General features: G+C 39.4%; 1 protein-coding gene across 1 annotated transcript in view; it reads right to left on the bottom strand.

Annotated features, from left to right (window-relative positions):
- Positions 1-2,382: 2,382 nt before the first annotated feature.
- Positions 2,383-13,194, bottom strand: part of LYPD6 (LY6/PLAUR domain containing 6) — a 142,950-nt gene continuing 132,138 nt past the window's right edge. The window contains exons 4-5 of the mRNA XM_002749444.5: positions 7,163-7,293; positions 2,383-5,320 (exon numbers count right to left, since the gene is read on the bottom strand). Coding sequence (XP_002749490.1) covers positions 5,153-5,320; positions 7,163-7,293 — 299 coding nt within the window. The 3' untranslated portion in view covers positions 2,383-5,152. The remainder of the gene's footprint in view (positions 5,321-7,162; positions 7,294-13,194) is intronic.

Raw genomic sequence — 13,194 nt, 5'->3', positions numbered from 1 at the left:
CTACCCAGTTTAAAATAGAGCTATTTAGAGGTCTCCCATCTAATTCCAGCACTTGCAATAGAGTTAACAATCTGTCAAAGATAATCAGTAGGCAGACAATAGTAACTGCTAATGACAGGCCAAAATTTTAAAAAATATCTAGAGAGTATTTTTATAATGTATAATATAAAGCAACTATGTCACTGCTGAAAGTGAAGGCTTCATTTGAAAGACATTTTGGAAATTTGCATTGGTTTTGTAACACCATATTATGCCAGAAATGTTTCTATTTTTTTAAAAAAATCATAGGCCTGTTTTCAGTAGACTCCAGTGAAGAGTGCCCCAAGGTAAAGTCACGATGCTTCATGTCCATGCCTCAGTCCTGCCCCAAGTTCCTGTGCAATCTTAGAAAACATCTTAATTTTTAAGGTCAAGTTCCCCCAGTTACAATGAGAATTCATAACAGATTCTCAATGTTTTCATGTATTTCTTTCCTGGTAGGTAAGTTAAAGGAAAGTTATAAAAACATTTGTAAGTGCTCTTTAAGTATTTCAGATAAAAGATAATGTAACACAGCCAAGACACCACATTTTTTTTGAGACGGAGTTTCACTCTTGTTACCCAGGCTGGAGTGCAATGGTGCGATCTCGGCTAACCGCAACCTCCGCTTCCTGGGTTAGGCAATTCTCCTGCCTCAGGCTCCTGAGTAGCTGGGATTACAGGCACGTGCCACCATGCCCAGCTAATTTTTTGTATTTTTAGTAGAGACGGGGTTTCACCATTGACCAGGGTGGTCTCGATTTCTTGACCTCGTGATCCACCCACCTCGGCCTCCCAAAGTGCTGGGATTACAGGCTTGAGTGACTGCACCTGGCCCACTTTTTTTTTTTTTTGAGACGGAGTCTCGCTCTGTCACCAGGATGGAGTGCTATGGTACTATCTCGGCTCACTGCAACCTCCGCCTCCTTGGTTCAAGCAATTCTCCTGCCTCAGCCTCCTAGTGGCTGGGACTACAGGCATGCATCACCATGCTCAGCTAATTTTTGTATTTTTAGTAGAGACAAGGTTTCACCATGTTGGCCAGAATGGTCTCCATCTCCTGACCTCGGATCTGCCTGCCTTGGACTCCCAACATGCTGGGATTATAGGTGTGAGCCACTGTGCCTTGCCCCTAACTTTTACATAGCTGGCATGCCCTAAATTTTGTTTATAAATAAAATCTTATAAATGCGTTAGGAAAGGGATTTGAAATACATTTATAAAGTGAAGGATTTCTTTTAAAACCCCCACATTAAGTAAACATGTAAGCCTAGATCTTCAAAATCAATTTTTCTAAAAGCACAGTCCACCTGCAGTACCATTTACATTAAGCAGACAGAACTAATTATGGAGGTCAGCAATAAGCGCTATCTTCATGCAAGTACCACACTTTAAGGAACATTGGCGACCAGCTGTGTCACTGATTAAGACCAGAAAACATCTATCTTTGTGGAAAAGATTTCCTGGAAATTTCAAAACTTAATTAAAGAATCACAGAAGTGGGGTACAGTGGCTCATACCTATAATCCCAGAACTTTGGGAGGCTGAGGGGAGAGGATTGCTTGAGCCTCAGAGTTCAAGGCCAGCCTGTGCAATATAGTGAGAGCCTGTCTCTGCAAGAAATTTCATAAAATTTAGACAGGCGTGGTGGCACACGCCTATACTGTAGTCCCAGCTACTTGGGAGGCTGAGACAGGAGGATATTACTTGAGCCCAGGAGTTTGAGGCTGCAGTGAGTCATGATGGTGACACTGCATTCCAGTCTGGGCAATAGAGCAAGACCCTGTTTCAAAAAATCAAAACAAGGAGGAGAATAACCAGGAATCACAAACAAGATGACATTTTTCAAGCTTGCTTTCAATGTCTATCACTTTACTAAGAAAAATATAAGAAATTCATTGTGTAGATAAAAATGACATGTACACTATTCCAATATTTGTTTCCTGTTGCAGAAGAAACCATCAGGAGAAAATGTTTTCTGGTTTATCATCATTAACACAGCACCCCAAATAGAGTAAGATTTAAAAATAGTCAATGGGGTGGTATATTTACACACACACACACACACACACACAATTTTTATATTTCCTGATTTAACAAAGACATGATCTTGGGAAGCTGTAGACCTTATTGAAAAGTCTGAGAATCTTTCCTTCTTTTTTTCTGCAGTACTTAAGCTCTATGACTCATTTGGCATGGGTGAATTGCCTTGTATCTTCTTATGCGTATATTCTTGTCTATACGACTAAAAAGCGAGTCTCTGGAAGGAAGTCCCCTGTGGCGCTAAGGGCAATGCGTTATCCATAACCTGGGTACATTAATCATTGATTGACATGTGCATTTGCAAGGAGGAGCCTGGTAAGATACACTCAAAACCTTTATTCATTAATTTACAAAATGTACAACATTTACAAAGTTTAGGCATTAATCCCATATTGACATGAATGCTGTGGAAAGTCTAAAAATAAATATGTGGCACATAGCTTAATATACACATCATGGCTCTTTACACTTAAGCCATTACCAATGGTGAGATTTAATGGAAAATTTAATGTGATAGAAAAGTCAGATGGCTGACCAGTCCTGGACCTTCCACATGAATGACCCTTCCTTGGCTCCTTGAGGCTGGGGATAGTGAGCAAATCACTTTCTTTTAAGAGAATTAAACACAAGCCATTCTGACAGGCACATGGGCTGCATGCAGCAACATCTATGCAGTCTGTAAGCACCCCCTGGGTGGTGGCTGAATCTGCACCATGGTGGACCTGATCCCTGTCCACCAGCCAGGGAGGCTTTGGTGTGGTCACTTTGTTTCTTATTCAATCACATGCAGTACTTGGAAGATGTCAGTGGAGTGTAATCATGCACAAAAATGATACTTGTAGATATGTACAACATCAAATTTTCATTGTCTTACCGCATCTTTAGATGCAACATCAACTATCTTCTCTTTTAGCAAGAGGGATGAATGAGGAAGCCAAACCCCCCACTCCTCAAAGAAAAAAAAACATCGTCTGGGGACACATGCAAATGGCATCCTGCAACAGCAGGGTGAGATAAACTCCACATGACAAGATGGATGAATTCCCATGAAGTCAGGCCTGAAAGTTCTCCTAGGGGGATAAATCTACCTTTCTTTCCTCTTCAATCCCACCTCATCCCACATAACCTAAATCTGAAGGAAACGGCTTCACATCATTGCATTTCTTTGAGTTTTGGTACCTTCATGTGTAAAGTGTATATACTAGTAACATTCCTTATAGGATTCTTGCAGAGATTAATCCTAACTTATGTAAAGTGCTTAGCATAGTGCCTGGCACATACGAGGTGCTTAATAAATGTCTTGCTTTCTCTCTCTCTTTCCCACCCCAATTAAAAGCGACATATTGATAAGCCTAACAAACTCTGAATTAAGGCCATTTGATGCAATTTAGATTATTTTGTATCAGAGTTACTGCTGTCAGGTTCATATTTAGTCCCTGAGGATGTCTCATTTTATGAGCCAGAGACATTTTTCTATGGAGGGCAGATGGACCTTGACAACACTGTCCTCTTTATTAGCCATGGTTCTACCAAGTTTCACACAAACACATCCCATAACACTACACAGAAACTTAGACCAGTGATGGTCACCACCTGAATAATTCCAGGACAGCATCACTGAGGAAATCATGAGAAAAATCCTTGAGGCAAACATATTGCTCTTGCTCAAAACATGTTAACTTTTTTTCAACACTGGTGAAAGTAGTACAGATAACTTTCAATAAACATATATTAAAAGCTCTACCACTGTTGAAAAATATGATTCTAATTTGATCACTTTGTTCAGAATAAAGAATTTTTTTAGAATATATTTTAGTTTCTAGTTATGCCATACAAAAATAAATACTGTTTAAATTATTTACAAGGAAGAAGAAAAACTTGGGGTACCAAAAATACAGGAAAGATGACAAAAATTTTCCCATCTACTTCAAAAACAATTTCTAAAAGAAATAAAAACTTCCCACTGAGTCTCCTTGGTAGTCTTGCAATCACCTCCCTGGTCTACCTTCTCTTCACCACATACTATGCCTTCTTTCCCTATCACTCTAAAGACAATTTAATGCAGAATCTTCTCCCTAAAGTCACTGGGGATTTGGAAGTGGGGGCTCTTTGGCAGTATGAAGTGCAGATGGAGTAAGAAGTTGGCTGAGCCATCTAATGGGCCCTCAGAATGTACTAGGACTAATCTCCACACATTGTCCTTTCATTCTGAAATCCTGTCTAGCTTATCTATGGCCGAATAGAACTCCGTATCTGGGAAAACAACTCCATCCTGCTTTGGGGCTCTAGACACAATTGACCCAGGTGGAATCTAGGATCTCCAAGCATAATTAGGTGCCAAGTCAAGAAGGCTGGTCTCACCTATTCTATGAAGGGATAACACAGCTAGTTTATGGACAGTGGCTCCATTAAGTTGGGGAAAATCCTCCTCCAGGCACACCCACAAATAAAAAAAAAAACTTTTAAGACTGCCTTTTTGTCTTCTGCACAGAACAGAGGGAATGTGATTCCCTGCACTGGGAGAAGAATGTTGGGAAAATTAATTGAACAAATGGCTGGAATGGTTGGAATTCTTCCAGAGACTCAATTTCCAAGGACACAGTCCATTCATTTTGGAGTTAATGTTTTAAAATTCTAAAGCTACAAGTGAATTCATGATTATGTTTAAACCAATGGTTCTTTACTTTTCTCCTGGAAAGCCCACATCTATACATGCTCCTATAACATACTCCTCATATCCTAGAAAGTCTCAGGACCTGCTTTATCTCATGCATGCATTCTTCCAAATTAAGAACCCTAGATCTCAATAAATGCAGAGCTACTTCTTGGAATGAAAACAAAGTTTTGTGGTATATAACTCAGGCTGTATTGACAGAAGGCTGGCTTTGATGGGTCTTTGTTAGACTCAACATGGCTACAATGAAGCAACATTTATTCCATGATCATGTTAAATGGCAATGCTTGGCTGTGATGACCTCCAAGAGTGTTGTGTCTCACATGTGTAATTACTGTCAGGCCATTGACTCATGCAGGACTGTGGACCATCCGAGATCCCCATGGATTGCTATTAACACATGGAGCCATTGAGCTGCTATAACATGAGCCCTAACCACAACCACAAACAGGACACTATCACTGACATACAGCATGGGTGCCTGTTTGTCTGATTTATAGGTGATGTCGTGGCAAAGGTGGCATCAGTTTCATTTCGGGGCAGTGGCAAATTACAGATATTTCCTTCACAACAAGAAGTGCAGACCTGAAAGACAGGAAGAAGAAAAGATAATGAGAAGCCAGCATGTTTTGGAAGGAGGCAGGGGTTTTTGAAGGAACTGTCTCCCACACGGCAAGACTCAAGCAAAAATTACCTGATCTACAAAGGGGATGCCAACTGTACTTTCAGGAAGGCTGCTGATAATATTTCATCTAGAAGCAATCTGGTCAACATGAAAACTCCCCAGACCAAACTTCAAGAGATCTAGATTTTGCTTTTGACACCCCTACCCCATATGATTCTTACAAAGGTGTGTATCCTTCCTGGGTTATTTCGCTCTTAAAATGGGAATAATGAAACTTGTCCTTCCTTTTCCATGAGACTCTGACTACTTGAGGAAGAGAGGGTAAGCCTTCATTTACCAAGTTTTCAAGTGAGAGTCAAGTGGCAACAACCAGGGTAATTTAAACTTGAGTATTGACTTTCATTAGAACTATCTGCATAAGTGTCTCCATTTTCATTGGGTGAGTTAATATTTGAAGGGTTTTCATTCATATAGTTACTCCTGCTTTATATCACCTTACTCATGGATCATAAGACAGAAATAAACCCACAAAGCTAGTGACAAAAATTGTCTTGGGGCATGGCCACATGAAGTGCAGACCAGCAGCTCCAACGTCAGCTGTTACAAGTGCAGAATCTCAAACCTTGCCCCAGAGAATGAGAATTACATTTTAACAAGATTTTCAAGTGATTCCTAGTCATAGGATGGTTATTAATATTTCTATACAGTCATCCTGCAGGGACTTGAATCTTTAGTCACGGATGACATGGGTCAGGAAGCCAGTGTAATGTTGAGGAGACTCTAGAGGTGAGCTGGAATTCTGTCCCTGTCGCTTACCAGCTGTGTGAGCATATGACCCAACTTCTCTAATCTTTAACTTTCTTAGTAAAGAGGCCACAGTCACACCTCAGAATCAAGCCCGATTTGCTGGAGAGGTCAGGGAAAGACTGGTTTTGCTCATTTTTGAACCAGGAGCAGAATAGGCAGATTTAAAATTTTAATTATTAGTGTATTCAAGAGGTTGCTTGAAAATTAGGTGTCTACCTTCTTAAAAAAAAAAAAAAAGCCCTTACTGACAGAGCTGCTCCCAGGTATTGAGAGTGGGCATTGCCCAAACCACCAGGAAGGCTGCCTGCAGGAGAAGTGTTCAATGCTAAATAAAGGCCAAGGCCTGATGTGTTCAGGTCACAGCCTTGCAGGAGGGCGAGGCTACCTTTCTGTGATTCTTTGTGCCTCTCCAAGGCTACCTCCCAAGCTCATTTTACACTGAGTACTTCTGTATACAGGTACCAGGTGTTTCTGTAAACAGGCTTCTACAGGCACCAGGTGAAACTTAACCAAACACACAAGACAGTTCTCTCGTCACCTATCAAATGACTCAAGAGCCAATGGAGACCCTCCCCACACTGACATCGAGTCACATGTACCCCACTTTACAGAAAGTTCTCGAAGCTGAATTGCCTAGGTCCTACTGTGAAGAATGAACTGGGTACAACTGCAAAGCTTCACCATGATGGACATAACTGGTGCCTTGCTCCTCTTTTTTTCTGGTGGCTTTATTACTTTTCTCTGAGTGAAGAAAGGATTTATAACAACACTGAATACCCTCTCGTGTGTTTACACAAATTATATCGGTTGTCCTATGCTCTGGTATAAAGGCGTATTCTTTTAGAGCAAACAGCACAGGAAGCATCTTTTCATAGAGCATAAAGACAGTCAAAAGGCAGCCTTTTTGGGGAGTAAGAATCTGCTCATGAGTACTGGCAGATGTCTGAAGAGGAGGCAGCTGGCTATGCAGTACTGGTCACTTGTTTTGCCCAGACCTTGTGGCCTTCATGCTCGGAGTCTCTGCAGCCCGTAGATAAGCACTCTTCTAGCGGGACGCAGCGTTTGGTGACTGAGATACTGTTTCCTGTGACTTCCATTGTGTGCTGAGTGTAGCAGTATCTGGTCTCTGTCAATAGAGAAATATATTTTATTTGAGATGGGAAATGTTAGCCCAACCCCCCTAAAAAGAAAACAGGAGTGTCAGCATTATCATTCCAGAAAAGACCTAATGGCACATAAGATGTGCACTGCTTTGAGTTTATGTCCAATCCTGAAAACCTTGGAGAGCTTCACTTTGCCATGGTGGAAAGAAGCCTTCAAAGAATATTGATTTCTTTGCCCAACGTGATCCCCATAAACCAAGACGCAGTTTCTCCTTGCCTTTCAACACATTTTGCCACTGTACTGATTTTTATTTTTAGGGGATGAGTGGTTTGGGGGGCATGATTTAGCAATTTTGAGGAAGATGAAAGGACAAAGGGGTTCAAAGAATTCAGGGTTAAAAGGAGTTAGGCAGGTAACAGTGGTCCTCAAGGAGATAAAACACTGCAGCAGTGGCTGGTGTGTGTGTCTTGGGGGGAAGCAGCTATTCATAAGAGCAGAACAATTTAAAACTTCGTGCCAATGAGCATAGCTGGGTCCTAGGATCCATTACAGAGGAAGAGTGACTCAATAACGAACACTTTTTCTGAAACTAAGGCGCTTAATTTCTCCCTAGCATGATTTCAGTGTCTTCCCAGGACCACATATGAAGACCATGATGGGAGTTTCTGGAGGTCCCTCTATGTCTAATGAATCTGAAAGCTGGAGATTTCTTCCAAAATTCTTTGGGGAACTTTTTATGTGTAATTTAAAAACTAAAGAAAAATGGCTTTGTCAATGTAATTCTTTAAGGCCTCCAGGCAATGCTCAGCTCTATCAGCCTGGGATTTAGGAGAATGTTCTTGCTCTACTTTCACATTAAAAAAGAAAATGAATAATTCTTAAGAAATGTCACTGAGCTGTTTTTCATCCACATCTTGGACCCAACTTTGCATGCTTTATACAGTTCAGATATTTAGTGGCTAATACGGACTTATGACCTCCTATGAGATTATTTATTAGGTAATAAAAATTCCCCCTACAGATTCTGTCATGATTTTGGCAGCTTTTAACTGAAGAACTAATGTCCAAAGAAGAACATGTAGGAAAATTTTAAGCCCTGAGAATGAGCTAATACAGACCCATCAATGCATCCTGGAAGTCATAAAAACTCAGGAGTTGTAACAGTCTTTCCTAGAGACCCTCACTTGACAGGAATCAAGTGGCCTAAAATCAAATCGTACTAAGAGCTGCTACTTTCCCAGTAGTAATGCTATTGACGGGTGTGCCAGGGCAGAGTCTGTGTCAACACCCCCCCCAAATGCTGTCCCATACTGCACCCAGCTGGGACTGTTAGTTGGATTTGGTTGAGGCTTTTTCCAAGGTTGCTCAGGGTCCTGCAGAGCTCCTTGGGAGTACAATAAGGTCATGTGGGGAACTCAGAATAGTTGAAAGTTTTATACTTGGCAATAATTCTCCTAGAGCCCTAAACTAGCTTAACACTGGAGTGATTGCTTTTCTGATGAAGAAGAGGCAGCAGCTCTCCTCTTTTTTGCTTTTAAGCATTTGGCAGGTTTTGACAAATGGAGGCCAGTGGCCTGGGAGATTTACCACATCTTCTAAGAGGACTGGTTTACTTCTTTGGTATCAGACTCGATGGATGTTTATGGTCACAATAGGCTCATCTCTCCCCTACCCCACAAACACAACTTCAAGTGTTCTAGAAAGCAATAAAATCAGGAATGTCTTATCTCCTGTCTCCTCTTCATGCAGACAGCTAAGAGCAGCTGCCAGAGGTTTTACTGCTCCAAATGTAAATCTGAGCAGATAAGATCATAGACTATGGAATAAGTAAATCACTACATAGTTGCAGTTTTGGAAATTAGCCTTTTCCCCCAAGTAGTGAATTATCCTGTGTTAAGTAAGCCTTAAAATAACAATTGGTGAACTTCATGTGACTTCTTTGTTCATGCTTTTCTATCCTTAACAAAATATCTTATACATTTATTAATGGAGAGCTTATTCCATTGAATGAAAGTAGATACAACAACTGATGAAAATGTTTTTTCAGGAAAACATGAAAAACCTTAGTACCTAATATGCTGATTTTTCATTCTAGGGGTAGAAGGGAGATCAGTGAATTAAGAATTTTCTTGTGCTTCTTCCAGTCCAATCCATGAAACAAAAATATACGGAGAATATTGCCATCACTTCCAGGAATACAGACCTCCGTGCTGAAGCATCAGTCTCTCAAAAGCATCCATTCCACTTACAAAATCTCTAGGTGAGTTATGAAATGTCAATGTGGAAAAAGGTTCTGTGGTTTTATGAGTTTTGGAAATGCTCAATAAGTTGAACAGGTTTCTTCAGTGCACAGTTTATGAGAACCTTCTATATGTGTTGTGACCTTGTGATTTCCAAAGGTACATTGGGGTGAGCAGGCAGAATTTCCCAAGTAGAACTAGGTGGGCCACAATGGCTTATCACTGGACTGGAGTAGTGATAAAAACTGAGTTTCAGCCACAGAGCATTGTTCTCCATGCATTTTGAATACTCCTTGGGTTAGTAATGAGGTTATATGAGAATCAAGCCTGCTGATAACTTCACACTAAAAGGATTCCAAAGGCTTTTATCTAAAAGATAAAGGATGAATTTGAATTTCTACCAGGTTAGTTTCAGTCTCTAAAAATCTCATATTCTGCAACTACATGGTATTCCCAGAGGTTGTGAAACAAAAGTCTTTTACTGTTAGATTCGCAGGCATTCAACCAAATCAGAAACGGAAAAGAGAACTTCATCAACAACTGGACAATAGAATTTTTAGAAAATTCACACACATGCGCATGAATGTTCAGAGTTCATAATCAAGTTCTGAAATTTAAAAGTAATCCAAAGCTAAATTGCAAACTTTCATTTACCCACCAATATTGTTTTTAATAACCATAAACAAAACATACATAAGATGATTTGAATTAAAAAGAGACATTAAAAATGCCCAACTTTCTTATAAAAGGCTTTCTCGCCACTCAATTATTCTTCATGGCTCTGCTAGTTTTAGTTTCTTCATAAACACACAGATTGACAAAATGATGCTAGAGAATAATTCTCCAGGTGCAAGAAAATTAATGGGAGGAAAATATTTAACACTAACATTACAAATTACATTGAAAAATAAAAGGCCAGTCAGTCGCAGCTGCCTGCTTTCTCCTTGCCCCCATTCCTTACTGATCATGCAGCTCTTCACTTCTGTCACATTACTCCCCTGCAACAACTCCCTAACTGTCAAATTCCATGCCTTTTCTCATGTCTGACCCTGTAGGATCTCTTTGCGACTCTGGATAATCTCATCTGTGGCACTCTCCATCTTAGTCTTCAGAGTTCTGTCTTCTAGATGTTCTCCTAATCTCTGGTCTCTCCACTTTCAACACTTTCCCTAATATGAAAGTCAATATTCCCCCCATGTGCCCTTGAATCTCTTCTCACTCAAGTGACTTCATCAAACTTCTGATGCCATGTCTTCAGTCTGACAGTTTCTCGTGAACTGTAGAACCAAATTATAACTATCTCCTGGACACTACAAGCATCAGCTCACATCTAATGTGTCTTAACCCAACACGTTGTCTCCCTCCCCCTTGCATCTTTTGATCTTCACGTGTGTCTCTATCTCAGGAAGGGACCTACTAGGATATCATACCTCTATGTTCTCCAGTAGCTTGGAATCTGGAATCAACTCAGACTCCTCTCCTTAATCTGGGAGTCTCCAAGTCCTCTGAAATGTCTCCATTATCCATCTGGCCTTTTCTATTTTCCATTTTCTCAATTCAGGACCTCATTGTTTCTCGTTTTCTTTGTCTCTGACATACAACTTACCAAACATGAAAGCATGAATGCCACCTAATTGTCAAGTCCTGATTGCTGAATTACTAGGCTTATTGGCCTACCTGAGTGTGTTAGCGATAGGCCATTTCTCTCTCTGTTCCTGAAGCTGTGTGTCAAGTACATTGGAGTAACTGCACTTCCCTGATAGAACCATCAATTAATTTCATTTCTAATTCAGAGCTTGGCATTTGAAACTCAGCCTTTTTACTCAAGGTTCTTCTTGATGGAGGCTCCAAACTTTCTCATTGCCTTGTATATACCTTGAGATATAGTATGACAACTTTTGATTATTCATGATGAAAAATGTGCATTCTTAGATTCTCTGCATATTTTTTCCTATTTTCTACTCCTGGACACCTGATATTCTTCAAGGCTCAATCCAAATGTGACAAATTCTGTGAGAATTTTCTGATCTTCCTCCCAACTAGGTCAATGTTAACCTTTTCCCTTCTCCGTGTTGCCCCTTCCTTAACTTTCTCATTTGGAATATCTGCCTTTCCTTCTAGATCAAAGTTTCTGAAGTTTGAAACAATTGGCTTTTTGTTTTTAAACTTTTTAAAAAATTTAATCTATTGAGATAACTGTAGATTCCCATGCATTTGTAAGGAATATTAATAGCAAGATCCTCTATACCCTTTACTCAGTTTCCTCAAATGGTAACAACTGCAAAACTATGGTATAATATGACAACTGTGATATTGACATTAATCCAGTCAAGATATAGAACATTTCCACAGCCATAAGGATCCCTCCTGTTGACCTTCTCTAGTGACACCCTCATCCCTCCAGCCCCCACCCCGTCCTTCACCCTTGGCAACCACTATGAGGTACTGCATTTCTATCATTTTTTTTGTTGAGAATGTTATATAAATGAGTCATACAACATGTAATATTTTGCATTTGGGCATTTTCACTCAGTCTTATTCACTGGGCTCTTGAGTACTAAGAGTTTGTTAATTTTTATTGCTGAGTAGTAGTCCATGGTATAGATGTACTAAAGTTGGTTTAACCATTCAACCATTGAAAAGACATCCAGGTTTGTTTCCAGTTTAGAGATATTATTAATAAAGCTACTACAAACATTTATGTAGAGGTTTCTATGTGAACATGTTTTCACTTCTCTGTATGAGCGACCAGAAGTAAAATTGTTGGGTCGTATGGTAGTTGCATGTTTAGCTGTTTAAAGAAACTGCCAAACTGCTTTCCAGAGTGGCTGTACCATTTTATATTCCCACCAATAATATATGAGTGATCTATTTTCTCCTTCTCTTTACTAGCATGTGGCATTTTTCTTCTTATTTTAGGTATTCTGATAGAAGTATACTCATATGTTTGAAATTTGCATTTTCCTTATGGCTAATGATGTTGAATATGTTTTCATGTGTTTATTTGCCATCTGGTTTTATCTTCTTTGGCAAAATGTCTGTTCATATTTTTTCTATTTTCTAATTATGTGTTTTGTTTACTGGTGTGTTTTGAAAATTATATGTTCTAGATAGCAGTTCCTTGTCAGATATGTGATTTGAAAAATTTTTTTCCATTTCACAGCTTGCATTTTTATTCTATTAACAAGGTCTTGTGCAGGGCAAAAAAGTTTTAAATTTTGATGAAGTCCAATTTATTATTTTTTCTTTTATGTGTCATGCTTTTGGTATTAAGTCTAAGAACCTCACCTAGCCTTAGATTTATGAAGATTTTCTACTATTTTTTTTCCTAAATGTTAACATTTTACATTTAAGTCTGATTCACTTTAACTTTTGTAAAAGGTGTGAGATGGGCTGAGATTGATTTTTTGCCTGTGAATGTCCAGTTTCTCCAGTACCCTTAGTTAAAAAGGCTATCTATCTTTCCTCCACTGAATTGCCTTTACACCCTTGTTAAAAATTAGTTGATCTATTGATTATGTTTAATGGATCTATGTCTATTTCTCTGCCAATACCACAGTCTTGATTATTATAGCTGTATATTAAATCCTGAAATAGGGTACTTTGATTCCTCCCACTTCATTCTTTTTCAAAATTGTTTTACTATCCCAGTCTCTTACCTTTCCATATAAACTGTAGAACAC

This window comes from Callithrix jacchus, chromosome 6 (assembly GCF_049354715.1).
Source record: "Callithrix jacchus isolate 240 chromosome 6, calJac240_pri, whole genome shotgun sequence".
NCBI classification, from domain to species: Eukaryota; Metazoa; Chordata; class Mammalia; order Primates; family Cebidae; genus Callithrix; species Callithrix jacchus.
The sequence above is the reverse complement of the archived record's forward strand: the minus strand, read 5'-3'. Positions and strand labels throughout refer to the sequence as shown.